We start from the raw sequence: 26939 nt of genomic DNA on the forward strand, positions 1-26939 counted from the left end.
GCAGGCTCAGTGAAGGGAGCTGGATAAGCTGCCACTCCCCCGGAAAACATGGCCGCTCCCGTCACATACGGTAGTCTGATGCGGTTGCGCATATACTGGGGGTTATACGGGAGTTGATGAAATGCATGTAAAGTGAGACACACGTGATCCTTAAAAGCAGCAGAGCAAACTAAGAAGCCTCTGTTGCATTAATGTGCAGCTCCCTTCCTCAGAGATCCACTGATGAAGGAGGATATTAGTTAGATGAGCGTTTTATAGGGAGAGACTTCTTCCACATCGCCAAGATCCGTCATCACATCACGATGACTTCCTGTACGAGCGCTGTCCATTCTGCCCACAAGGAATCATTTCTTTCCAGAGCTTCTGGAGCAGACATTGAACACCACACTGCCTGTCCCACAGACTGGATGCAGCCTTGAGCTGTTGTGCGAGTGCTGCGTTGTTGTAGTGTCGGCGATGCGGAGAACATGGGGAAAGCCGCTGCATGCCGCGCTGTTGGTCAAGTTGATTTGGCGCTTAATAAACTTACGGATGTGTTCATCACGTCACCATGGCACATATTGTGCTGACTCAGCATTCTGAGTCATGTGTGTGTGCTTAGTGTGTACTTGCTCTCATGTCCTCTTGATGGCTGGTTGCATACATGAGGTTAAAGCACTCATAATGATATGAGTGTTATTAGTACAGCAGCACATCATTACTGTAGAACATGATGAAGGTGGATCATGATGAGAACACAGAGAATCACACACTATTGATCTTCACTGCTTCAGTTGATTGAATGTCTGATGATGAATAACACACACACACATACTGATCCGCCCACACACACACATTCACACTGCTAGTTCTACATGTGATCTACACACACATTCATGATCATCTCCTGCTCGTCAGCGGAGGACAAAGAGGCTCTTTCTGTGACTTTATTTCACATTGGACTGTTAGAACATCATGGTTTGGGTGATCCACGCTTCCCCCTTTAGAAGTAGGACGGGCACGCGCAATCATCCTGATCCTGATCGTCTGGGTCGCATTAACGAGACTGTTTGAGAGGATCAGCCTCGGAGAAACCGAGATAGCCTGACTTCAATCATCTCCTTCATTTAGGCTGCTGAAGGACATTTGATGGACTTAGTGAACCACTACGAGGAACTGGGCCTGGTCTGAATCATTGAAATTACACACACACATCAATACAATTTCACAAATGTCTGTTTAAATTCAAATAAAACAAGAAAATTATGTTTCAGTGGCTTTCTTTATTGACTAGAAACAGTAGTTTCAGTACATTCGACAGGAAACAATGTATTTACATCCTTTTTATTCTCAGTGTCTCCAGTCTGAACATCACATTTAAAGCAGAGCGCTTTGATCTGAAACTAAATCAACTGAACTACAGGAAGAAGTTCAGTAAGAGCATCTCACTGAAAAACAGGTACATCCTGTTTCACAGAAGAACAGTTTCATGTTTCCTACTGAAGAGAATGTTCATGTGAAGTTATTTAAATGAATCTCTTCAACACGGTCAGTACGATGTAAAACATGTACGAATACTGACATTCATTTCTTCTTAGACGCGGTGAAGAATATTTACATTGTTGTGAACAAATATGTAGAACTTTAGCATCTTCCTTTGTTACAAGTGTTTAAATCAGTGTTTCTTCTCACACGCTGTCATGTCAGATGGTTTCGTATTCTAACTGAACATTAGTGTGAAAGAGCACGTGTGTCTCAATCCATCTGGACAACCTTTATATTTCAGTTTTCTGCTCTTATGCAGCAAAACTTGAATTCATTGAATGAGCACAGAGCTGAGGCCTGGTGTCAGGACATCAAGCTGCTAAAGGACATCCGTTGGAACCAAACTGGGAAGAACATCTGTATGTTTGACTGTGCAAGAAGATATGAGACACTCCGAGATGGTTTGGACATTTCACATCTGTATTTGGAGGAGTGAGATGTTCAGGTCTTCAGTTCATCCTGGACTGGAACCTGCAGAGAAAACCAGAACTCACCTGATCGACTCCAACAGGTGCAACGTGGAAACTTCAGTCGAGGATGAAGTGACGTGCTGAGCGATGAAACAGTTTCTATAAATATCAAATCAGCTGAACTCTCTCTGGTTTCTTCAAATGTTGAGAATGTTCTGTCAACATGGCGACACTAACCAGTGCACTGCTCAGGGTTCTTTAAATGAACATAAGATACACCTTAATGAACAAAACGTGCATTTTACCAGTATTCACGTTCTTACAGATGTGTAGATATATATCCATGCTGACGGTGTTCATTCGGAAGATGAAAGCAGGAGAAACAACAGCAGATCAGCTGATATTCAGTTTATTGTTTCAATACAGACAAACGTGTTCCATGTGGAACGCTCTCCTCAAGAGCTCCTGTGTTTAAAGATACAACTACAAACAGAACTGGACCCTACAGGTGACGTTACTTTACTGCCAGGATTAGAAATAAAAGACTCCACGTGAAAGCAGAGAATACTGGATACGCCTCTTAACTTTTCTCTAGGTGAGCTCTATCTCCCACTTCTCCAGGAAATCCTGCAGGTTGAGATTGAAGACGTCGATGCCTTTGGGCGACAGGTGGACGCCGTCGGCCCGGTAAAGGCCCGTGTTGGTGCCGCACCTGATGTTGTCGTGGGTCAGCGAGGTGCCGCCCAGCTCCGAGACGATGTTCTGGATCCTGCGGTTCACCGTGGTGCGGACCAGGTCGACTTCGTGGTTGTCGGTAGAGTGGCGCCACACCCTCCGGGGGAGAACGTTGGACCACACCAGGACGCACTGCGGGAAGATGCTCCTCATGGAGGTCAGATCCTTCTTGACGGAGGCCAGCAGGTCGGTGGGGCTGTCGGTGCTCAGGTCGTTGCCCCCCAGGTGCATGATGAGGACGTCCGGGTCGGGCCAGGTAACCTTCAGCTGGTGCAGCTGGGGCAGCAGCTGGGACCACGTCATGCCCTGGGTGCCCTTCCACCAGATGGTCACCTTGCTGGGGTTCATGCCCAGCTGCATACCTACCTCTGGAGACTTGGCCCGGGACTCGGCCCAGTACACCAGCGAATGGCCGCAGATCCAAACATTCTTGGGCTGGCTGGCATTCGGCATGCCTACAGAAATTTAACAAGATTACATTTGTAAGTCACAACCTGAAGAACCTTTCGCACTAGCTGATCCCAAACTGTGTCTTTGCATTGAGGGACACAGTCCTGAGGCTGGTTTCACAAAGATCTACGAGAGCAGTCTGTAGACCAACTAGAACTGCAGAAAGCTCAAAAGTGATCTTCTAGAACGACGGCTGTGGCCCGATCCAGACGTTCTGGAAGTAGATGGACACAAGTTGGACTGAAGTCACCTGATCTCTGTGAAACCAGCAACAACTCACAATACTTCTGAACAAAACCCACCTGTGGTAGCACTTTCTCATTGATCTCTAGCTCACTGAATTGATTTTCATTGACTAAAGTAATTAAAACACCAGGAAAGTTAACCATTAAGTTCTAAACTTCACAGTTTACCTGTTTTTGAGTGTGTTGACCCAAAAACCTACGAAACATAAACCGATACGACAACCTGCTGGTTATTTGTGGTAAAAGTATATTTAGTGAGTTTTTAAGAACTTCAAAGCACCGTGTTTAGTTCATGATTCGAGTGATACGTGTCTAACTTCAACATTCTCAGACTGATCAATTAATACGATGAAAAGATCACCTACCTTCACCTTCACGACAAAACATATTGCCATTACGCAATGTTCAACGTTTCTTTATCAGCTCTAAACCTTCTGAGTTACTTGAAGATAAAAACACTGGACATCACAGTTTAGCTCGTTTCATAGCATCTCGCTAGCAACGGCTGAGTTTATGTACAAACCCAGACTATCAGCACTGGACATCTGGAAACATAACATGCAGCACAAACTGCTAACAGAGCACTAAAACATTCATACTTTAAAAAAACAATCTAATTGCTTTAATTACAAAACGTTTTCTCTATTCTGGTTTCTCGTAATCTGAAGTTTACCGAGTCCAGTATTTCATTTAGAGAGGAAATGGAATCTCAGACGAACGAGTCCCTTGATTTATGCCATTGACTTACTTTTTGTCAACAATTACAAAAGTGATTTTCCATTTCTGTTCCAGGACTCCACACCGGACCTCATCGTCTCCACTTCAGCCTGAACTGATCTGAAGAGCGGGTCTGGCTGTGAGGAAGTGACCTGAGCAGCACATTTTAAACTCAAAGATGAGACTCGTTGAGTTCAGAGGATTTAAATCAGCAGAAGCTGAGATGGCTTATTGTCGTTTGGGGGTCATGGAACTGCAAAAGTACACCGACTGAGAAACCAGAGTCAGCGTTGGTGATAATTCGAAGACTGAAACAAAAGCAAAAGAAAATGCCCAAAAACATGATCTGGATAACAATCAGTGAGCACGACTGTACGTATGAACCAGTTATGGTCACAGACTGGATTCTGTTACATCGAAACACGTTGGGAACAGAAACAACTTGTAAAGAACGTCAGGCGCCGACTGGGTTTCTAATCAGAGTCCTGATGTTACTGAACCAACCACACCGATGAAGAGAACCATTTCCATCTGGCGACCAACAACACTCACAGATGTACGTTAGCTCCTTGAGCTAACATTAGCTTCAGGCTAGTTTAAAGTCCACAATTCCAAGGGTCCGACTCACAGCTAACTTGTTGAGGGGCGCAATTTATCAAAAAAGGTGAAATATTACTTAAAAATTATGGTTAACGATAATAACTAAGAGGTTGATTTTAGGTATAGAGTTACTTACCATAGTGATGACAGACTAGCAGTAAGTCGGGCCTGAAAATGCCAAAGCTAACGACATCCAACTGACCCCTACATGATGTTAAAAGCTCTCTACGTTAGCTCCCTGAGCTAACAGATCGTTTCACCAGCTGAAAGGAAAAGGGAGTTGTATAATATTACCTGAACCACATTCTTAAGAATAATCATGGAATATTGTATTATAAATATTATAAACATGACCCCTACGGTAAAAGCTGTTAGCTTCCTGAGCTAATGTTAGCTTCAGACTGGAAGAAGCTAGGTCCACATGGTTCCACAGATTCACATTATTATTGATAATTACTACAATGACCATGTTAAAGTTAATGACATCTGACCGACAGGGGAAGCGCTCTCCGTTAGCTTCCTGAGCTAACGTTAGCTTCAGACTGGAAGGTAAAGCTAGGTCAAGGCTCAGCAGACAAAAAGGTCCTAATTCAGTTATTTCTTCCAGAAGGTAATTTAGATCGTTTGTGATATATTTGGGACAGATTTAGCTTTGACACAATGCTACGTAACTTGACTTAATACATTATCAATAATGCACGTTAATGACATCTGACCGACAGGGGAAGCTCTCGACGTGAGCTTCCTGAGCGGACGTCACACATTGGAAGGAGGAGCTACGTTAGCCGGTACAGTCTGCCGCTGTGAAATGACCTCGTGATGTGGGAATGTCGTCCTTACCTCAGTCATGACTCTAACCTGGCATGAATCACTCCAGGCTTGGTGACTGGACCACAGCTCATAAACAATGCAGTAAACGCAGCTGACTAGTAGAGATACTAGTAGAATACCAACTGAATTACGAAGCTCTACTTTGCACGGCCACGACGGGAGAGGTCTTCTGAATTCTTCTGTGAAAGCGTTTTCTGGATATCAGGGAAATCGCAGCTTAGAAAACTGAAAGTGTTCCTGAAGTCCAACGGCAAAACCATTTTTACAACTCACATGAACCTGTTTCTGGTCAAAAACCTGTATTTACCCTCTGAACTTACATTCTCTCCCAACAAAACAACCCTAGACGTTAACATCTAGGCCACTGTTACTAGATGGTGTCCTGGATTATTTTATGATCCATCTATCTATATATATATATATATATATATATATATATATATATATATATATATATATATATATATATATATATATATATATATATATATATCTCTCTCATATATATATATACACATATATATACACACACACACTTACACATATACACACACATATATTATTAAAGCCACGTGTATAAATGTTATCTAAACTGTGTTCCTCGTGCTGCACAAAATATCTCCGTTACGTTTTCTTTGAGCTTCATACCTTTGTTTAGGAGGATTTAGCGTCGTAATAGTAGTACTTCCCAAGTACTACATACTTAGTACTACAAACAGTAGTACCGACTGCGCGTCATCCTCCTAGGCCGTCATTCCTGAACATCTGGACTTTTTAGGTTTATTTAAACAGCAGCATGTAGTTTACAGGCTTTACCGTCCGTTAACATCAAATCCAAGCTTAGCGATTAGCTTAGCATGTTCAGCTAGCTAGTCTACACTCAGTGGTCACAGTTTTAGGGACGAGAGGAGACTCGTTTCCTTTAGCGTCCATCTCTCGCTGGTCGTCGTGAAAGTATCCAGCTGACGAGTTGAAGACGCCTCGTTGTTCACCGTCGTCTTCGTCTCTTCTTCAAACAGGACTTCCGGATCTATTGCCTCCACATGGCTCTCAACATGGCGACGGCTGAGCTGAACTGTGCTAACAGGGTCTACCGGAGGGGGGAACTGGAGGGTGGGTGCTACGCTGTAGATGAACAGAAATCTACTGGATCAGGAGACTCAAGAGTCAAAGGGCGGCTGAACCACAATCCTGTTCACGGTTTAACGAGTTGTGGCTCTGAGACTGAACCACTTCAAGCAGGACTGAAGGGATGTTGGTCTTGAATCCGTCCAAATATATTCACAGCCTTGAACCCACGTGGTACCAGACTGTAGATTCCATTAAAACACAGGTATGAGACAATTTGGTGAAGGAAGAAGTCAGTACCCACTGACAGTATCTAAGCTGGAAGAGGAATACCTGTACCAAACAAAACTAGCTTGACTTGCTAGCTAACTACGAGTGCTGGGTATCACACCTCTATAATTACTTGGTACTAACTGAAGTATTAAGTGCTGAAAACCGTCAGTTAACCAGGTTGATATCAAATGCATGTTCACTTTACTTACTACTTAAATCAAGAACATACAGTGTTGGAATCGGTACTTAAACCCGTCAGCGGTATTTTGAAAAGTCAAACGGAACCTAAGCTTAGTAAAAACACTTTTAAAGTCTTATAAGCTCATCTGACTATGTCGTGATTTCTGGACTCTTGGTTCCTTGAAACTAGATAACATCATATGAAGAGGAAAACGATTTTACTTTGTGCAGTTGATATTGCAGCTGGCTTCTTTTCTTGATCTCCGGGACGAACCACTAGACTCGGCTGACGAGCGACTGCAATGCCCCTTAAGAGGTCTAGTTGTCTGTTACTACGTCTAGAAAATATAACAAAGCAAAGACATTTCCAGGACAAACCTTTGTTGCGATCCTCGATCTCTATCACAAAATGAAGACACACCGCGAGAATGCGCAAGACATTCGTGTAGCGTCGAGGTGGAGCTACGACTACTGAATGAAATTCTACGCTGAACTCTAAAGGACTTTCTACGGTGAGACTGCAAGATCACTTCAACTGGAGACACGTCTCTACTTTAGTCACATCCAGACAAAACGTAAAGATACTTCCATTCTTACAATTTCAACCACATCTCTGGAGACGCGGATAATCAAGTAACTAAAGCCTGGCTAACTGTCAGGGAAAAATAAATGTATTTTAAGCTGATCAAAGAAGCTGAATAGTATCTTAAATCGTTCGCCCTAAACATAAAATAAATGACATGCAGCTGTTAACTTGAAAGAACTTGCACACGGAGAACATAACGATGTGCTTAACTCTCAAATTCCTGTAATTCAAAGGTTGCTAGTTAAGTTCAGAGAATTTACCCGAAGAAGATCTGATACCTGGGAAGACCCGTACGCCGTCCTTCCACTCTCCACTCCGATTCTTGCGGCTGAGCCAGTCCTTGTAGTTCTGCTCCCTCTTTTCTAAAACCCTCTGGTTGTACGAATCCAGCTGCAACAGAAACAAAATGCCGCATCATAGCTTTATCCATCATTTGTAAAGGGTTCTACTTCAGTGTGCCATCCGTCTAGATCACCTGGGATTACATGTGGCTGAGAAAATCCAACAATGACAGCAGATACAACCACACACTCAGGGGAAGAAGAAGAACTTATAATGGTCTATGACAAACTGCACTTCAGTCGCCAACAAGAAGACCATTACCAACCACGCCCTTCTTATCGGCGTAATAAAACCCTTCACAGGTTCTCTTATGGTGCGTTCACACCAAATGCAAAGCAAATTTTACTCAACATAACATCATCTATGCGAAAATACGGCAGCATTGTTTTCATTGTTTGTACACATACATTTATACACAGTTTTGTCCGGTCTCTACAAATACGAGGTATCGTAGCGCTCTGGATGAACATCTACGGCTACAGTATTTGTTTCCTGATTTAACAATCAGGAAACAAATACTTTTTGCATTTGTTGAGATGCTCCTTTGGTCGGTGATGACCGAAGGAGCATCTCAACGCTGATTGTTTTTAAAGACACAGCGCCATGCAAATTTTAACTCGCTGGAATGTGACGAATGTGTCTTTGCATCGACTTTCTATGTAATCTACTTGGGCGGAAAAGTTGCGCTGCGTTTGGTGTGAACACACATTACTTTTACATCTTGAGTAACACTGACCCTACTTGTTTACTCTAAATGAAGTGAAAGATGCCCCTGCTGATCATACCTTCTCCTGCTGCTTGTTCTTTATTTCATCATCTGCCTCGGTTGACGTCTGATGACCGGAGGATGTTGGAGAGACTGTGGGTAAACTGAACTGGACGGATTTGACCGGTTTGGCTGGCGGTTGAACAGCCAGAGATTTCACCGTCTCTATGACCTTCAGGCATCTGGCCACCGTGGTAGAGATGGTCGGTTGGTTAACGTCAGCTGGACTCGATGCTGTGGGTGTCGATGGTGGTGGTGATACTGCTGCAGTGATTAAAGGACTGGAGGAGTTAAGGGGTGGCGCTGCAGGAGGTTGGCCAATAAAAGGAAAGAATGCATGACTGGAGGGTGGCGCAAAAGGAGGCTGTCCGGGAGGGTGCTGGGGGGGAGGTCCAGCAGGAGTTCCTGGAGGAGGCTGTGCAGGACGCCGTGGAGGAGGTCCAGGGGGAGGCCCTGGAGGAAGTCCAAATCTCGGGGGTGGTTGACCAGCTGCGGGAGAAACTGGAAAACCCATGCTGGGGGTTGTGGCGCTCTGCACTGGAGGAATCTGGGTAGTGACTCCAAGGGGCCAGTTGATTGGTGGGGGTGGATGTTGGTAGTGAGCAGGCGGAGGCCCAGGAGGAGCTGTTGGAGGGGAAGTGGTGGAGGGTGTGCTCCCCATTGTTTTGGTAAGACTCTGTTGCTGTTGCGCCTTCTGTAGTGCCTCCAGCTCCTGCTGGTCCAGGAATCCTTCATACTCCGAGACAGCTTTCGATCTGCAGAGTGGCTCCAAACTGGAGGACCTAGCAGGCAAGGGGGAATAGATGTGATCCAATTCAACGGAACCGGTTCTACTTGTTTGCCGTTCTTCCCTCGAGGATGACAAAGTCTCTCTTTCTGAGGATGAGGACTTTCGGCTGTAGATTTTTTCTTGGGCTCGGCTCGCCAGTTTGGTCATATCTCCTGTACTCAGCTTCAGACCAATTGTACGGAGTAAACTTTGGATCTTGTCGTAGGGTTCCGTCTTGTGCTTTGGTTCCTCACTTGTTCTCTCTAGTGAGGATCTTTTAGGGCTCAGCTGCGTATTTTTTCCATCTAGAGCTAGACTGCTGCTGGGTTGCTCTTGAGCCAAACCCACGATACGAGAGAAACCACTGCAATCTTGAACTGCCCGCTCATGAGGCAGAAGGTCATCATTCACGTGAACCGGTTCAGATTTCTTTTCAGAATCCACTTTTTTATGAAGCATGTCGAGGAAGCGGTCGAGGGGCTGTTTCACAGCTGCCTGGCGTGGAGTTGCGCTCTTCGGTGTGGGAGAGGGGCTTCTAGGAGGCGGTTCTGTGGGAGAAGGAGGTCTCAGAGAGGGTTGGGAAGATGAAGTTACAGCAGTATTCATCAAGGGAACTTGGGCAGACTGATGAGAAGGTGAGGGACCATGGGGTTGTGGAGACTGGCTCTGTTGGACAGGGCAATACGGATCATCGTGAGGTCGATCCACATATGCCGGGTCATAGTAGCGATCGTCATACGGTTCATCATAAACATCGTAGCGATCGGTGTAACGTTGGCTGGCAGAAGGAGGGCCGCCGTAGGAAGGTTCACCATAGAGACGAGTTTCATAAGAGCGATCAGCGTAGGGACGCTCACCATAAGGACGATCGGCATAGGAACGACTGGCGTACGGATCACCGGGGCGCTCGCCGTACCGCTGTTCTTGGTAAGGACTGTATGGCCGGTCATAATAAGGATCGTCATAGGGCTGAGAAGAACGATGGAGGTAATCGGGTTCGTCTGGTCGTTTCTTTAGGATGGACCGGACTGGTTTGTACTCTGTGAGAGGGACGGCGATACGGCCGTGGTCATAGTCTATACAAGTTCTCTGTCCGGGGTCGATGTCCACCAGCGACTTTTTGTAGGCAATCATGTCGTTCAGCTCCTCCAGCTCCCGCTTCTTCCTCGCTAGCTCGTCGTCCACAACTCCACCACGTCTGGGAGGAGGGCGTAGCTCCCTCCTCTTCTTGTGACTTTCATCACGTTCTCTGCTGATTTTGCTCCTCTTCCTGATGCTCCTCTCCTTGCTCCTCTCCTTGCTCCTGCTGCGACTCCTGCTCCGGCTGTGACTCTTGCTGTTGCTCTTAGTGTGACTTTTGTTGGGCCGGTTGGGTCTCTCGCGGCTTCCGCTTCGCCTGTACCTGCTGCCTTTTCGGTCACGGTCGGTGCTGGTGCTGCGTCTCTTTTTGATGACGCGTCCAAACTGGTCTCTGGGAGGACTCCTGCTCCTGCTTCTACTCCTGGCTCTGCTCCTACTCGGACTCCTGCTCCTACTTCTGCTCCGGCCATATTTACGCCGAGAGGCGCCGTAATCCCTTCTGCCGATACCGGTCTTGCTGTCCTGCGTTCTAAGATTTTTCACCACGGCCTTCAGCTTGTCTGTCTCTGGTTTTTCTTTTCTGAAAAGTCAGGCAGGCTTATTGGAATAATTTCACAGAACTTGTATTTCTATGCACCTGGTTTAGATGCCAATGTGTCATTTCGTCAGGTTACAAATGTGACCTAGTGGTTGAACTATCTATAAATAGGCAAATATTTGAATTATAAAAGAAAAAAGAACTCTGGTAATCTATTAGTCCATCCCGATTTTTATACCTGAACATAACATTAAAATAAAAATCATTACTCACTCAGTGTCTTCTGTTTTTGCCAGCTTGATGGTCATCTATTAACAATACGCATATCAGACAAAGTTAGAAAAACAATGATCTCATCCAACGTCTTGTTACAAGAACGCTTCATCGTTTGTTAAATGCACACAACTGCTGAATCCATTTAGGAGATAGTTACACCATAAAGCAATATGCAGCTTTAGACTAAAATCATTCTGAAAATATTAGTGCTGGGCAAGTTAACGCGTTCACGCATTCATTAATTAACGCCGACAATTATTTTATCGCGCGTTAACGCATTTTTTTATTATTTTTTATTGAAAGACAAGAGACAATACATATACATAACAACAAGAGGATGACAAGAGCAGTGGGATCAAAGGCAGCAAACATCCTGAAGTCAGTTGCGGTAAAGTCTACGCTGACATTCACCGTAAACACATTCAAACGCACAGATCGGGAGCGCAGGACTTTGAAAGTTAACGGAAACATTAACGTGAGACAACATCCGGTTTCTTCAGACCAACATCCGGTTTTCAGAATAAGATGCCAACAAAGTATGAATTATATTCACATTAAGTATGAAACAAACCAAATGTTATTGCCCTTTTGTTCATATAGCAGTACTTTCAAAATAAAAGTGCATAATACACTACTTTATAATTCATGATTGAACTTTGCCATAACAATGAGATTAATCGCAAAAAATCCATGCGATTAATCGCGACTAAATATTTGAATCGTTGCCCAGCACTAGAAAATATATCATCCTTTATTCAAATCACGTGAAAGTTGATGTTAATGTTGTTTAAACTAACTGTAGATTTTATATTGTATCAAAAATGTTACCGTGACAATTCTGCAACTTTAAACTTGAGAAAAATGAATGAACAAAAACAGAGCCATAACTGTAGATATGAATCAAGTCCTCCTCACCTTTCCTTTATTGGCCCCGATGCCACCGAGCTTACGAACGGGGAGGAAAACGCTCTCGCTGAAGCGCTTTATCCGGATGGCCTGGTTCCCACCGTCCGCCGTTTCATGCTTGGAGAAACAATAACAGAATGTTTTTACACAGAAAATGGAATGAGAATGTTGACGATGTGGCAGAAATGAAGATCCCAGCGGGGATCGTTTGATATGTTCACAACAGAACCAAAGGGTGAGTTCTTAGTCGGACTCTTTAGAGCCTTACATCTGGTCTTTTCATGATGTCATGCTCTCCTCTTCTGTCTGGGCTCAGGATGCAGGTCACATGATATTTGTATGGTCTTCTTCTTTACTTACTTACGGGAAACGTGTTCTTGTCTCCCAATGTTCCTGCATGACTTTATCACTTCTCTGGGAACCGTTGATTTCCCACAGATGTTCTTATGAAACCAATATGCTGGGTTCAACATAACGAGGCCTTTCTTCAACAAAGATAGATTATCAGACTGTCGGAGGCAAACTCAACCGATGATATGCTTCATTATATGTTGAAATACAGAAGGAACATAAGACGTAGAGGATCAGGACTCACCGGGACGACGCTGAACTCGACCTTCTCGTTTAGCTCCAGTCTCTTCTTCTCGATCACCTCCGACATGTGGAAGTAGAGCTGAGGGTTCTGAGCACACTTGATGAGTCCGGAGGCGTGAGAGAACTCGATCACGATGCCCTGGTGAAAGAAACAGACCGTGAATCCAGCGGGTCGTCTGCCGGTCGGGGCTCGATCCGTCGCTGCAAAGACGTCGCCTTACCTGTCGACGTTGTTCGATGGACTCTTCGAAGGAGTCGGGGAGGATCTCCACGAAGGTGGCCCGTTCCTCTTTGGTCTCTCCGTGGGTGGCGATGTTGCAGCGTACCTTCACAGAGGAGACGCAGTTCAGGCGAAACGTCGACAGAACTTCACACGCAGTGGATCACACAAGAACCGTGTAGTGATCCGGTCACACCACAGTCCTCTCAGTTCCTTATTAACGCTACACATCATATTCTTCTACATGAGTCCATACACCCGGACTTATAGAACACCCAGAATGCATCTGTGCAGCAATCAAACAGCATGCTAACGTTGTGAAATGTAACGGTATGTACGCTTGTGGAGTCGTGCGGCTCGTGGTAAGATCTCATGACGTCGGTACTGTTCTTTCCTGAGGGGAGCTGTAGGAATGTGAGGCGCACAGAGCGTGTTGCGGTTCAAGCCTGTCCAACTGTCACCTTGTCTCCGTCCAGCATGGTGGCGGTGCTCAGCAGGTCGTTGGGTCCGAAGGGAAGCAGCTTCTGTTGGCCGTCGATGGTCAGCACCAGTCGACCCATCTCTGGGTCCGCTTTCACAGCTGCTCCTCCTGCAGCTTGAGACACCTGCTGGTTCTCCTGCTCCTCCTTCATCTCCATCTTTCCCTCCTCTCCTTCCGCCTCTTCCTTCTTGTCTTTATCCATTTTCTCCACTTTGATTTTCACCTGCGGCAAAGAAAACCATTTAAGTTGACGGCTAAAGAAACGGAAGAAATAAAAAAACATTTCAAGGATTTCTTTCCTTTGTACCTGTCCGAGGAGCGTCTGTCCATCTCCTCGTTCCTCCTCCTTCTCCTCCTTCTCCCTCTTGATCTCCTTACGGGGACACTTGGAGATGGCTTTGAGGACGGTGCCTTGGAATCGCTCCTTGCTGACGTCGTCCAGCGTGTCGGGGTTTCTCACTCTGACGCCGAGGGGCGACCACTGAGAGGAAGAAGATATAAGATATCAAACTAAAGGAAATCAATCATCCAACGTTACAAAAGTCATCCATTGAAACTGAACTCATTTAGACTTTGTGCAACAGCTGAAGAATGATGATTCAAAGTGTTTCTTACTTTGCATTTGGCTGCTGCCAACGCCGCCGACACCTCCTCCCTCTTCTTCCTCTCCGCCTCTCTCCGTCGCTCCTCCACCTCCTCCTCCCTCCTCTTCCTCTCCTCCTCCTCTCGTTTCCTCCTCTCCTCCTCCTCCCTCCTCTTCCTCTTCTCCTCCTCCTCCCGTCTCTTCTGCTCCTCCAGGATTTGGTCCTCGACCCTCTTCGTCCTCAACAGCCTGATGGCTCTCTTCTCTGATTTCACCTGAAGAGTCAAAAACATCTCAGAGGTACATATAGTACTTTATACTGTACTACATCTCAGAGGTACATGTAGTACTTTATACTGTACTACATCTCAGAGGTACATGTAGTACTTTATACTGTACTACACCTCAGAGGTACATATAGTACTTTATACTGTACTACATCTCAGAGGTACATGTAGTACTTTATACTGTACTACATCTCAGAGGTACATGTGGTACTTTATACTGTACTACATCTCAGAGGTACATGTAGTACTTTATACTGTACTACACCTCAGAGGTACATGTAGTACTTTATACTGTACTACATCTCAGAGGTACATGTAGTACTTTATACTGTACTACAGCTCAGAGGTACATATAGTACTTTATACTGTACTACATCTCAGAGGTACATGTAGTACTTTATACTGTACTACATCTCAGAGGTACATGTGGTACTTTATACTGTACTACATCTCAGAGGTACATGTAGTACTTTATACTGTACTACAGCTCAGAGGTACATATAGTACTTTATACTGTACTACATCTCAGAGGTACATGTAGTACTTTATACTGTACTACATCTCAGAGGTACATGTGGTACTTTATACTGTACTACATCTCAGAGGTACATGTAGTACTTTATACTGTACTACACCTCAGAGGTACATGTAGTACTTTATACTGTACTACACCTCAGAGGTACATATAGTACTTTATACTGTACTACATCTCAGAGGTACATGTAGTACTTTATACTGTACTACATCTCAGAGGTACATGTGGTACTTTATACTGTACTACATCTCAGAGGTACATGTGGTACTTTATACTGTACTACATCTCAGAGATACATATAGTACTTTACACTGTACTACATCTCAGAGGTACATATAGTACTTTATACTGTACTACACCTCAGAGGTACATGTAGTACTTTATACTGTACTACATCTCAGAGGTACATGTAGTACTTTATACTGTACTACATCTCAGAGGTACATGTAGTACTTTATACTGTACTACATCTCAGAGGTACATATAGTACTTTATACTGTACTACACCTCAGAGGTACATGTAGTACTTTATACTGTACTACATCTCAGAGGTACATATAGTACTTTATACTGTACTACACCTCAGAGGTACATGTAGTACTTTATACTGTACTACACCTCAGAGGTACATGTAGTACTTTATACTGTACTACATCTCAGAGGTACATATAGTACTTTATACTGTACTACATCTCAGAGGTACATGTAGTACTTTATACTGTACTACACCTCAGAGGTACATGTAGTACTTTATACTGTACTACACCTCAGAGGTACATGTAGTACTTTATACTGTACTACACCTCAGAGGTACATGTAGTACTTTATACTGTACTACATCTCAGAGGTACATATAGTACTTTATACTGTACTACACCTCAGAGGTACATATAGTACTTTATACTGTACTACATCTCAGAGGTACATGTAGTACTTTATACTGTACTACACCTCAGAGGTACATATAGTACTTTATACTGTACTACATCTCAGAGGTACATGTAGTACTTTATACTGTACTACATCTCAGAGGTACATGTAGTACTTTATACTGTACTACACCTCAGAGGTACAAGTAGTACTTTACACTGTACTACATCTCAGAGGTACATGTAGTACTTTATACTGTACTACATCTCAGAGGTACATGTAGTACTTTACACTGTACTACATCTCAGAGGTACATGTAGTACTTTATACTGAACTACATCTCAGAGGTACATGTAGTACTTTATACTGTACTACATCTCAGAGGTACATATAGTACTTTATACTGTACTACATCTCAGAGGTACATGTAGTACTTTATACTGTACTACGTCTCAGAGGTACATGTAGTACTTTACACTGTACTACATCTCAGAGGTACATGTAGTACTTTATACTGTACTACATCTCAGAGGTACATGTAGTACTTTACACTGTACTACATCTCAGAGGTACATGTAGTACTTTATACTGAACTACATCTCAGAGGTACATGTAGTACTTTACACTGTACTACATCTCAGAGGTACATGTAGTACTTTATACTGAACTACATCTCAGAGGTACATGTAGTACTTTACACTGTACTACATCTCAGAGGTACATGTAGTACTTTACACTGTACTACATCTCAGAGGTACATGTAGTACTTTACACTGTACTACATCTCAGCGGTACATGTAGTACTTTACACTGTACTACATCTCAGAGGTACATGTAGTACTTTATACTGTACTACATCTCAGAGGTACATGTAGTACTTTATACTGTACTACATCTCAGAGGTACATGTAGTACTTTATACTGTACTACGTCTCAGAGGTACACGTTGTACTCACCGTGTTGACTGTGAATGCCGCCTCCTTGTGGATGTCGCTGCTGTTGAACTTGATTTCGCTGAAGTTCTCACAGATGTCAAAAGGAAGCTCTCCGTGCTCCTCGGAGTTGACGATTCCTTCTTCTGGACCCAGAAAGGTGACGATGCCCTGAAAACACAGACACGTTAACGGTTCACTCTTCAATCGACCACAATAGGAAGAGGCGGAGATTCGACGGGTCGTGAGGCGTGCGGTACCAGCTCTCTCTTCTCCTTGGTGTAGCTGAAGGTGAAGGGGATTTTGGGTTTGATGTTGGCCGCCCTCCTCTTCCCGGTAGTAATGTCCACCAGCAGGTTGATCAACACGTGGTCGTTCTTCAGCAGCGTGACGCCGCAGTCCCGGTGGTCGAAGGTCACGTTGGTCTTGAGGGGCCCGATGTTGGCGTGGATCTGACCCGGGTAACCCTGCATGTTGGGCTGCGACAGACGAACCAGTTAAACCAGTTATAGCCCATCTGATCTCAACGTTCTCCTCCAAACAAGGAGATTAAAGAACGATGAAGCTGGATCTACCAGCGACATCATCTTCATCAGTGATGGAGGCTAAACGTGCAGGAACAACGCCTCCTTACCGTGGGCTCTATGATTGTCTGGCTGACGATGCCCTCGTACAGCTCCGTGTCCAGCTTCATGTTGATGCACAGCTCCGGCTTGACGCCCGCCTTCCCGTTCAGCCAGAAGTCTTCGTCACCGGTGGTGTTGTGGGCGGTGGCCTCCGTGGCGGCAGAGAGCGTCAGGAGGAGGGGCTCCTTCACCCGGCGGATCCTGATGGCCCGCTTCCCCCCCCTCAGCTAAGGAGAAACCAACACAAACGCCGTTTCAGAATGAACTCCTCTCCTGGAAGGTAGTCGAAGTCTGTGACAGGAAGTGAAAAGGTCTTTGAAAGACGCATTCCTCACCGTCAGGACGGTGAACTCGACCTCCTCGTTGACGTCTTCGTCGGTGAACTCGATGTCGCTGAAGTTCTCCCTGACGTTGAAGGGAAGCTCGCCGTGTTCATCACACTTGATGACACCTTCGCTGTCTTTCAGGCTGATGATGACTCCCTGAAAGAAGACAAAAACTGATCCTGAGCTTCAATGACTTGATGTCTGAAGTCTGTAAATGTGTGGCAGGAACCCTCGGGTCTGACCTTCTCTCTGGTCTCGTTGGTGTTGCTGAAGGTGCACGGGATTTGGGGTTTGATGTTCGTGGCCCTCCTCTTCTCGCTGACGATGTCGGTCAGCAGGTTGATGAGCACCTGGTCGTTCTTCAGCAGCGTCACCGTGCTGTCCTTCCTGTCGAACGTCAGGTTGGTCCTCAGCGGCCCGATGTCCACGTGGACCTGACCCGGGTACTGGCGCTCGCCGGGCTGCAGACCGGACCAAACAAACGGGGAAGGGTCAACGACAGGAAACTCGGGGGAAAGGGAGGACGGGTGGATGTCGAAACTGACCTGAGGCTCTGCGATGGGCTGACTGACCACCGCCTCGTAGATCTCCGTGTCCACGTTCTCGGTTCCCCCAGGAGCCACTTTCACATCCGTCGCTATCGAACCGTTCTGCTCCGACACACAAACAACAATCGCATTAAAACCAGCTTTGAATACGCGTTGTTTTTAGAAGAAGAAGAAAGAAGAAGAAACCATTTTTATTGTCATATACATTTTTTACACATACACGAAATGTGTCTCTGCATTTGACCCGTCCCTGGACACAGGGAGCGGTGGGCGCCATTGATCGGGGGTTCAGCGTGTTGCTCAGGGACACTTCGACACGTGACACGTCCCAGTCGGGGATCGAACCGTTGACCTTCCGGTTCGACCCTCTTAACCCAGTGCGCCACGGTCGCCCCCAGGATGATGATGAAGATGAAGATGAAGCAGCCTCACCTTCTCCTTGCAGGCCGTGAAGTGAACTCTGACCCCAGGCGTCATGGCTTTTGGGTTTCCAAAGAAAGCGGCGAAGCTGAAGGTGAACTTCTCCAGGTCTTCTCTCTCGATGTAGCCGAAGGTGGGCTGAGGACCAGAGACAAGACGGACTCGGATTATGAACTGGATCTGGATTCAGGACTCGGTTAAGAAGACTAGCTGAGGAGACGGGCTCGTCCCTCCAACAGAGACAACACTGGATTGGTTCTTTCTTATGAAATCCATAAATATCCAAATGAAAAAGGGGGTTGACAGACAATTGTGATATTGACAAAGGTTTAGAGAAGGTCTAGATGTGAACCCCGTGAGTCACGTTACCCCGATGAAGGAGATGATCCCTGTAGACCTGCCAGGAGGAGGCCTGAGGACACAAACGCACCACCGTCAGAGACAGTAGAAGAAGAGAAAACCAGATGAACTCCAGCTTCTATAACCAACTTACTTATCAAATGTGCGTTTCCCCAGCAGACCCAGAGCTCTGTTGATCTTGACGGGATCAGGTCTGGGTTTCGGGGCAGTGGCGGAGGGGTCGGCCACCGCTGTTGTAGTGACGGCCGCCAGCTCCTCGGTGGGATTCTTAGTTTCCCCCGGAGTCGACTCAGCAACCGGAGCTGAAATCAAGGCTTTGATCTAAAAAAACAAAAAACAAACAGACCAGATCTACACGTGATCCTGCTGAAGACCTGGACTCAGATCTCCGAGTAATGATACCACAAATATCTGTTTCAAGACAGTAAAAGTACTAAAGTACGACTGGCATTAGCCATAAAGCCCTTAGAGGATCTGTACAGGGACCAGGTCTACAACGTTACCACTAAACCTCCTAGTACAGGGACCAGGTCTACAACGTTACCACTACACCTCCTAGTACAGGGACCAGGTCTACAACGTTACCACTAAACCTCCTAGTACAGGGACCAGGTCTACAACGTCACCACTAAACCTCCTAGTACAGGGACCAGGTCTACAACGTTACCACTACACCTCCTAGTACAGGGACCAGGTCTACAACGTCACCACTAAACCTCCTAGTACAGGGACCAGGTCTACAACGTTACCACTACACCTCCTAGTACAGGGACCAGGTCTACAACGTTACCACTACACCTCCTAGTACAGGGACCAGGTCTACAACGTTACCACTAAACCTCTTAGTACAGGGACCAGGTCTACAACGTTACCACTAAACCTCTTAGTACAGGGACCAGGTCTACAACGTTACCACTAAACCTCCTAGTACAGGGACCAGGTCTACAACGTTACCACTAAACCTCCTAGTACAGGGACCAGGTCTACAACGTTACCACTAAACCTCTTAGTACAGGGACCAGGTCTACAACGTTACCACTACACCTCCTAGTACAGGGACCAGGTCTACAACGTTACCACTACACCTCCTAGTACAGGGACCAGGTCTACAACGTTACCACTAAACCTCTTAGTACAGGGACCAGGTCTACAACGTTACCACTAAACCTCCTAGTACAGGGACCAGGTCTACAACGTTACCACTAAACCTCTTAGTACAGGGACCAGGTCTACAACGTTACCACTAAACCTCCTAGTACAGGGACCAGGTCTACAACGTTACCACTAAACCTCCTCGTACAGGGACCAGGTCTACAACGTTACCACGAAACCTCCTAGTACAGGGACCAGGTCTACAACGTTACCACTAAACCTCCTCGTACAGGGACCAGGTCTACAACGTTACCACTAAACCTCTTAGTACAGGGACCAGGTCTACAACGTTACCACTAAACCTCCTAGTACAGGGACCAGGTCTACAACGTTACCACGAAACCTCCTAGTACAGGGACCAGGTCTACAACGTTACCACTACACCTCCTAGTACAGGGACCAGGTCTACAACGTTACCACTAAACCTCCTAGTACAGGGACCAGGTCTACAACGTTACCACTAAACCTCTTAGTACAGGGACCAGGTCTACAACGTTACCACTAAACCTCCTAGTACAGGGACCAGGTCTACAACGTTACCACTAAACCTCCTCGTACAGGGACCAGGTCTATAACGTTACCACGAAACCTCCTCGTACAGGGACCAGGTCTACAACGTTACCACTACACCTCCTAGTACAGGGACCAGGTCTACAACGTTACCACTACACCTCCTAGTACAGGGACCAGGTCTACAACGTCACCAATAAACCTCCTAGTACAGGGACCAGGTCTACAACGTTACCACTAAACCTCCTAGTACAGGGACCAGGTCTACAACGTTACCACTAAACCTCTTAGTACAGGGACCAGGTCTACAACGTTACCACTACACCTCCTAGTACAGGGACCAGGTCTACAACGTTACCACTAAACCTCCTAGTACAGGGACCAGGTCTACAACGTTACCACTAAACCTCCTAGTACAGGGACCAGGTCTACAACGTTACCACTACACCTCCTAGTACAGGGACCAGGTCTACAACGTCACCACTAAACCTCCTAGTACAGGGACCAGGTCTACAACGTTACCACTAAACCTCTTAGTACAGGGACCAGGTCTACAACGTTACCACTACACCTCCTAGTACAGGGACCAGGTCTACAACGTTACCACTAAACCTCCTAGTACAGGGACCAGGTCTACAACGTCACCACTAAACCTCCTAGTACAGGGACCAGGTCTACAACGTTACCACTAAACCTCTTAGTACAGGGACCAGGTCTACAACGTTACCACTAAACCTCCTAGTACAGGGACCAGGTCTACAACGTTACCACTAAACCTCTTAGTACAGGGACCAGGTCTACAACGTTACCACTACACCTCCTAGTACAGGGACCAGGTCTACAACGTTACCACTACACCTCCTAGTACAGGGACCAGGTCTACAACGTTACCACTAAACCTCCTAGTACAGGGACCAGGTCTACAACGTTACCACTAAACCTCCTCCTAGTACAGGGACCAGGTCTACAACGTTACCACTAAACCTCCTCCTAGTACAGGGACCAGGTCTACAACGTTACCACTAAACCTCCTCCTAGTACAGGGACCAGGTCTACAACGTTACCACTACACCTCCTAGTACAGGGACCAGGTCTACAACGTCACCACTAAACCTCCTAGTACAGGGACCAGGTCTACAACGTTACCACTAAACCTCTTAGTACAGGGACCAGGTCTACAACGTTACCACTACACCTCCTAGTACAGGGACCAGGTCTACAACGTTACCACTAAACCTCCTAGTACAGGGACCAGGTCTACAACGTCACCACTAAACCTCCTAGTACAGGGACCAGGTCTACAACGTTACCACTAAACCTCTTAGTACAGGGACCAGGTCTACAACGTTACCACTAAACCTCCTAGTACAGGGACCAGGTCTACAACGTTACCACTAAACCTCTTAGTACAGGGACCAGGTCTACAACATTACCACTACACCTCCTAGTACAGGGACCAGGTCTACAACGTTACCACTACACCTCCTAGTACAGGGACCAGGTCTACAACGTTACCACTAAACCTCCTAGTACAGGGACCAGGTCTACAACGTTACCACTAAACCTCCTCCTAGTACAGGGACCAGGTCTACAACGTCACCACTAAACCTCCTAGTACAGGGACCAGGTCTACAACGTTACCACTAAACCTCTTAGTACAGGGACCAGGTCTACAACGTTACCACTAAACCTCCTAGTACAGGGACCAGGTCTACAACGTCACCACTAAACCTCCTAGTACAGGGACCAGGTCTACAACGTTACCACTAAACCTCCTAGTACAGGGACCAGGTCTACAACGTCACCACTAAACCTCCTAGTACAGGGACCAGGTCTACAACGTTACCACTAAACCTCCTAGTACAGGGACCAGGTCTACAACGTTACCACTAAACCTCTTAGTACAGGGACCAGGTCTACAACGTTACCACTAAACCTCCTAGTACAGGGACCAGGTCTACAACGTCACCACTAAACCTCCTAGTACAGGGACCAGGTCTACAACGTTACCACTAAACCTCCTAGTACAGGGACCAGGTCTACAACGTCACCACTAAACCTCCTAGTACAGGGACCAGGTCTACAACGTCACCACTAAACCTCCTAGTACAGGGACCAGGTCTACAACGTTACCACTAAACCTCCTAGTACAGGGACCAGGTCTACAACCTCACCACTAAACCTCCTCGTACAGGGACCAGGTCTACAACGTTACCACTAAACCTCCTAGTACAGGGACCAGGTCTACAACCTCACCACTAAACCTCCTCGTACAGGGACCAGGTCTACAACGTCACCACTAAACCTCCTCGTACAGGGACCAGGTCTACAACGTCACCACTAAACCTCCTAGTACAGGGACCAGGTCTAAAACGTACTCACCCACTCAGGCTGATCAGGCGGTGGGTTGATCATCGTCTCCTCCACAACGGTCTGAACACAAAGAAAGAATCGAATCAATCACATTGATCTGATCAATAACAGAGGAAGAAGAGGACTTGAGGTAAAGTGAGGACCGGTGAAGGACGCGGCTCACCACTCCTGTCCAGCCGGGAGGAGGGTAGCTCAGGTACCCCAGTGGAGCGGGGATAGAAGGCACCGGTCCGTAGGCTGCGGGGTCCGGAGAAGAAACCGGTGGTACATGCGGTACGGGTCCGGGTGGAACATGCTCCGGCCCCCACGGCTCAGCGGGACGTTCCGGACCCCAGCCAGGAGGTCCCCAGCTCGGAGGTCTCATGTCATCAGGGTGAGGAGGTCTCCAATCGTCCGGGTGAAGGGGCCCCCAATTGTCCGGGTGAGGGGGTCTCCAATCGTCCGGGTGAGGGGGTCTCCAATCGTCCGGGTGAGGGGGTCTCCAATCGTCCGGGTGAGGGGGTCTCCAGTCGTCGGGATGAAGCCCCCAACCCGGTGGCGGCGATGGTCCTCTTAAGGTAAGATAGGATAAGATAATCCTTTATTCGTCCCGCAGTGGGGAAAGTCACAGGATTACCGCAGCACAGTGGAGTATATACACCGTACTTTCCGGACTATAAGCCGCTACTCTTTTCCCCACGCTTTGAGACTGCGGCTTATACACCGGTGCGGCTTATATGTGGATTTTTCCGTAGCTTTGCGCCGCCAACACATTTAACATAAATATTGTAATGTTCCACTTACGAGTCGGAGACAGGGTCCTTGCAAGAGGTTTATTCACAGAAACAGTCGCTCTTATTGCCAAGCAACTCCCTCGAACATTATCCGTACAGTGTGCTTTCCACAACAACAACCACAACTTCCGGTTCCGGTCTAACACAACATTTACTAGCTTCCGACACAGTACAATTTACCCGCTCCTCCCCTCTGCTACCAGCTGTTACTGACAGGGTCGCTACAACATGGATGAAGTACCTTTGACCTTTGACCTACCTCTCACTAGGACTGTTCACAAAAAAGGTTGAACGGCAAGATGCTTTTAACAGTACTAAAGTTGTCTTCTTCTATGAACATCATAACATGTCCGACTCGCTAGCTTCTAAGCTAATTTTAACATTACTGCCAATGCGGAAATACTAACCGCGATTAGCATGAGCGAATATAATATATCTTCGTACATCTTTTCATGCAGACATACTTACATTACGGACTAAGGTCTCTCAAGGCTACCAAACGGAAGAAGTAAAACGAAGCAGCGTGTCTTCTCATTAGAATCTAAAAGCAACGAGGAAATAACTGTTGTTGCTCATAACTCTGAATAGCTGTTGTGCTAGCAGCAACTGGCCAAGCCAGTTAGCCGTAAATGATATTCAGAGCTCCGAGCTACGTAGACACGCTGTTTCATTTTACTTCTTCCGTTTGGTAGCCTTGAGAGAACTTAGTCTGTAATGTAAGTATGTCTGTATGAAGCATGAAAAGATGTAGGCTACGAAGATATATTATATTCGCTAATGCTAATCGCGGTTAGCATTTCCGCATTGGCGGTAATGTTAAATTTAGCTTAGAAGCTAGCGAGTCGGACATGTTATGATGTTCCGAGAAGAAGACAACTTTAGTACTGTTAAAAGCATCTTGTCGTTCAACGGGGACACCTGCGGCTTATAGTCCGGTGCGGCTTATCTGTGGACGCATTCCTTGTTCTTTTATAACTTTGCGGGTGCGCCCTATATACAGGTGCGCTTATAGCCCGGAAAGTACGGTGCACACATACACACACACACACATGTATGTATGATACATACACACACATGTATGTATGATACACACACACACATGTATGTATGATACATACACACACATGTATGTATGATACATACATGTATACAGCATAGTGTGAACAAGAGAAACAGACAGTTGAATGTTATATATGAAGGCTAATCACCGTCAAAATCCGAGAGCGCAAATGAGATCCACGCGCACGCGTATTTTACTTTAACGGCCGTTTTTACGTCGCTCGCGAAGCTTCAACCCGCTCGCTCGCGAGTCTTTTTCCTGCTCGCTCGCGAGCAGTTTTTCTTTTTGACAGTAAGTGGGCGGAGCCAGTCTCCAGTGTATCTCTACATCTATTGGTTACAATCCTGGTCTTGGGATAAACCGGATATCACTCTGACTCAGATGCTCAGGGGAAATTTTCAGATTGCAGGTCAGGGGAAAATAATGTACATTTTACTGCACGGTTATCATCAGCAAAATGTACTTTAAGTGCAGAAAGTACATTTTGCTGATGATAACATTGACTAAGGTTTTGAATGCAGGTATTTTACTCGTAGTGGATTATTGTTTCATCAGTATGGTATTAGTACGTTTACTGCAGTGAAGATCTGAATAGTTTTTCATCCACTTATTACTTGTCAGTGATTTAACAGTTAATATACAAACAGTGTCTCTAATCTTGGCTCCAGATCTTTGAGCAGGTCCACATTGTTGCTCATATTATATACAACTATATTATATCTCTTCTGTAAACACAACAGTATGATTAAATATGATCACATCATGTTTTAATCAATTAAGATCAAAGAGTTTCTTTGAGCTGTTTGTCACAAGAGGTTTGAGTATCAAACACACATTGTCTAACAGAATGATGAGTGAATCTAAACCAATCTGAGCAACTTGACTTTCACACATTTTAAATTATTGTATTTAACAACTCGATTAACATAATTTGTATTTCATCAGCCTCTACAGTCTGAAAAGTTTACAAAACCTGTCGGACAAATGTAGAACATGCTGAGATGAAGTGGAGTCGTGTTTAGTGTTTAGTGGCGGATTGAAAAGCACGTCTATCAGACCGCGTCTGAGTCAGAGTGATATCCGGTTCATCCAAGACCAGGATCGTAACCAATAGATGTAGAGATACATGGAGACTGGGTCCGCCCACTCACTGTCAAAGAAAAACTGCTCGCGAGCGAGTTGAAGCATCGCGAGCGACTTTTGCTCGCGGGAGAGTGAATTTTGCTCGTTAAAGTAAAATGCGCGCGTGGATCTCATTTGCGCTCTCGGATTTTGACAGTGATTTGCCTTCATAGTTATGCACACAGAGGCACACACACACACAGACAGCTGAATGTTATACACACACACACACACACAGACAGCTGAATGTTACACACACACACACACACACACACACAGACAGCTGAATGTTATACACACACACACACACACAGAGACAGTTGAATGTTATATATACAAACAGTTGTACCTTGGTGCCCAGCCACGTGGTGGAGGCTCTCTCGGCCCCCACCCACCTGGAGGCGGTGGCCCCCATTCTTCGTGCGGTGGCCCCCATCCACCAGGCGGTGGAGGACCCCAACCACCAGGAGGTGGAGGGCCCCACCCTCCCGGAGGAGGTGGCCCCATGTCGAACGGAGGTCCGTGGTCGCCCCTCGGTCCCATGGGGGGTCTGTTCCGCATCGGTCCCATTTCCACACCGGAACAAAGCCAACAGCTAACGTGAACGCAGGAAGCTAGCTAGCTCACTAAGCTAGCTACAGCGCTAACTGGCTAACCATCAAAACAATCCGACGGTTATATTTCCGTTCGCATCAAATATGTCGGAATATTAACTCATATAAACGTTTATATTTCCAGCGGAGAGTCAGCGGGTTCACGCTAAAGCCTAAACAAATACCACGGAAGTGTTGGTATGACGTTCTTCTTCTTTGTGGGTTTTATGGCAGACTAGCCGCCACAGTGCCTTGCCTCCTCCCTGCGGTGGAAATAG

At 46.1% G+C, this 26939-nt stretch overlaps 1 protein-coding gene across 3 annotated transcripts; it reads right to left on the reverse strand.

Moving 5' to 3' along the window:
- Nucleotides 1–1258: 1258 nt before the first annotated feature.
- Nucleotides 1259–26746, reverse strand: LOC306785931 (uncharacterized protein). 3 transcript variants are annotated; one of them, XM_079280509.1, is made up of 22 exons: nt 26418–26746; nt 23277–23664; nt 23123–23173; nt 19212–19399; nt 19088–19130; nt 18731–18856; nt 18296–18400; nt 17993–18211; nt 17760–17906; nt 17433–17651; nt 17059–17277; nt 16823–16969; nt 14207–14449; nt 13899–14072; nt 13572–13814; nt 13112–13216; nt 12892–13029; nt 12306–12413; nt 11388–11422; nt 8747–11156; nt 7898–8009; nt 1259–3124 (listed from the first exon to the last, which is right to left on the reverse strand). In XM_079280509.1, the coding sequence occupies exons 1-22, from the start codon at nt 26636–26638 to the stop codon at nt 2526–2528; spliced, it is 6240 nt and encodes a 2079-aa protein (XP_079136635.1). In that variant the 5' UTR covers nt 26639–26746; the 3' UTR covers nt 1259–2525. The 3 variants fall into 3 exon arrangements, with proteins under 3 accessions (XP_079136635.1, XP_079136634.1, XP_079136636.1); XM_079280508.1 differs by having other exon boundaries at nt 7880–8009; XM_079280510.1 differs by lacking the exons at nt 18731–18856; nt 19088–19130; nt 19212–19399; ... (1 more) ...; nt 23277–23664; nt 26418–26746 and adding an exon at nt 18519–18596 and having other exon boundaries at nt 7880–8009.
- Between the last annotated feature and the right edge of the window lie 193 nt (nt 26747–26939).

This window comes from Melanostigma gelatinosum (assembly GCF_949748355.1).
Source record: "Melanostigma gelatinosum genome assembly, chromosome: 12".
In the NCBI taxonomy this organism is placed as follows: Eukaryota; Metazoa; Chordata; class Actinopteri; order Perciformes; family Zoarcidae; genus Melanostigma; species Melanostigma gelatinosum.

Coding starts and splice junctions, on each gene's coding strand:
- LOC306785931 (XM_079280508.1), bottom strand. CDS start 26,638: ATGGGACCGATGCGGAACAGACCCCCCATGGGACCGAGGGGCGACCAC. Junction 14,073..14,206: donor TGGCAGCAGCCAAATGCAAA/GTAAGAAACACT, acceptor TCTTCCTCTCAG/TGGTCGCCCCTCGGCGTCAG. Junction 11,157..11,387: donor GCAAAAACAGAAGACACTGA/GTGAGTAATGAT, acceptor CTGACTTTTCAG/AAAAGAAAAACCAGAGACAG.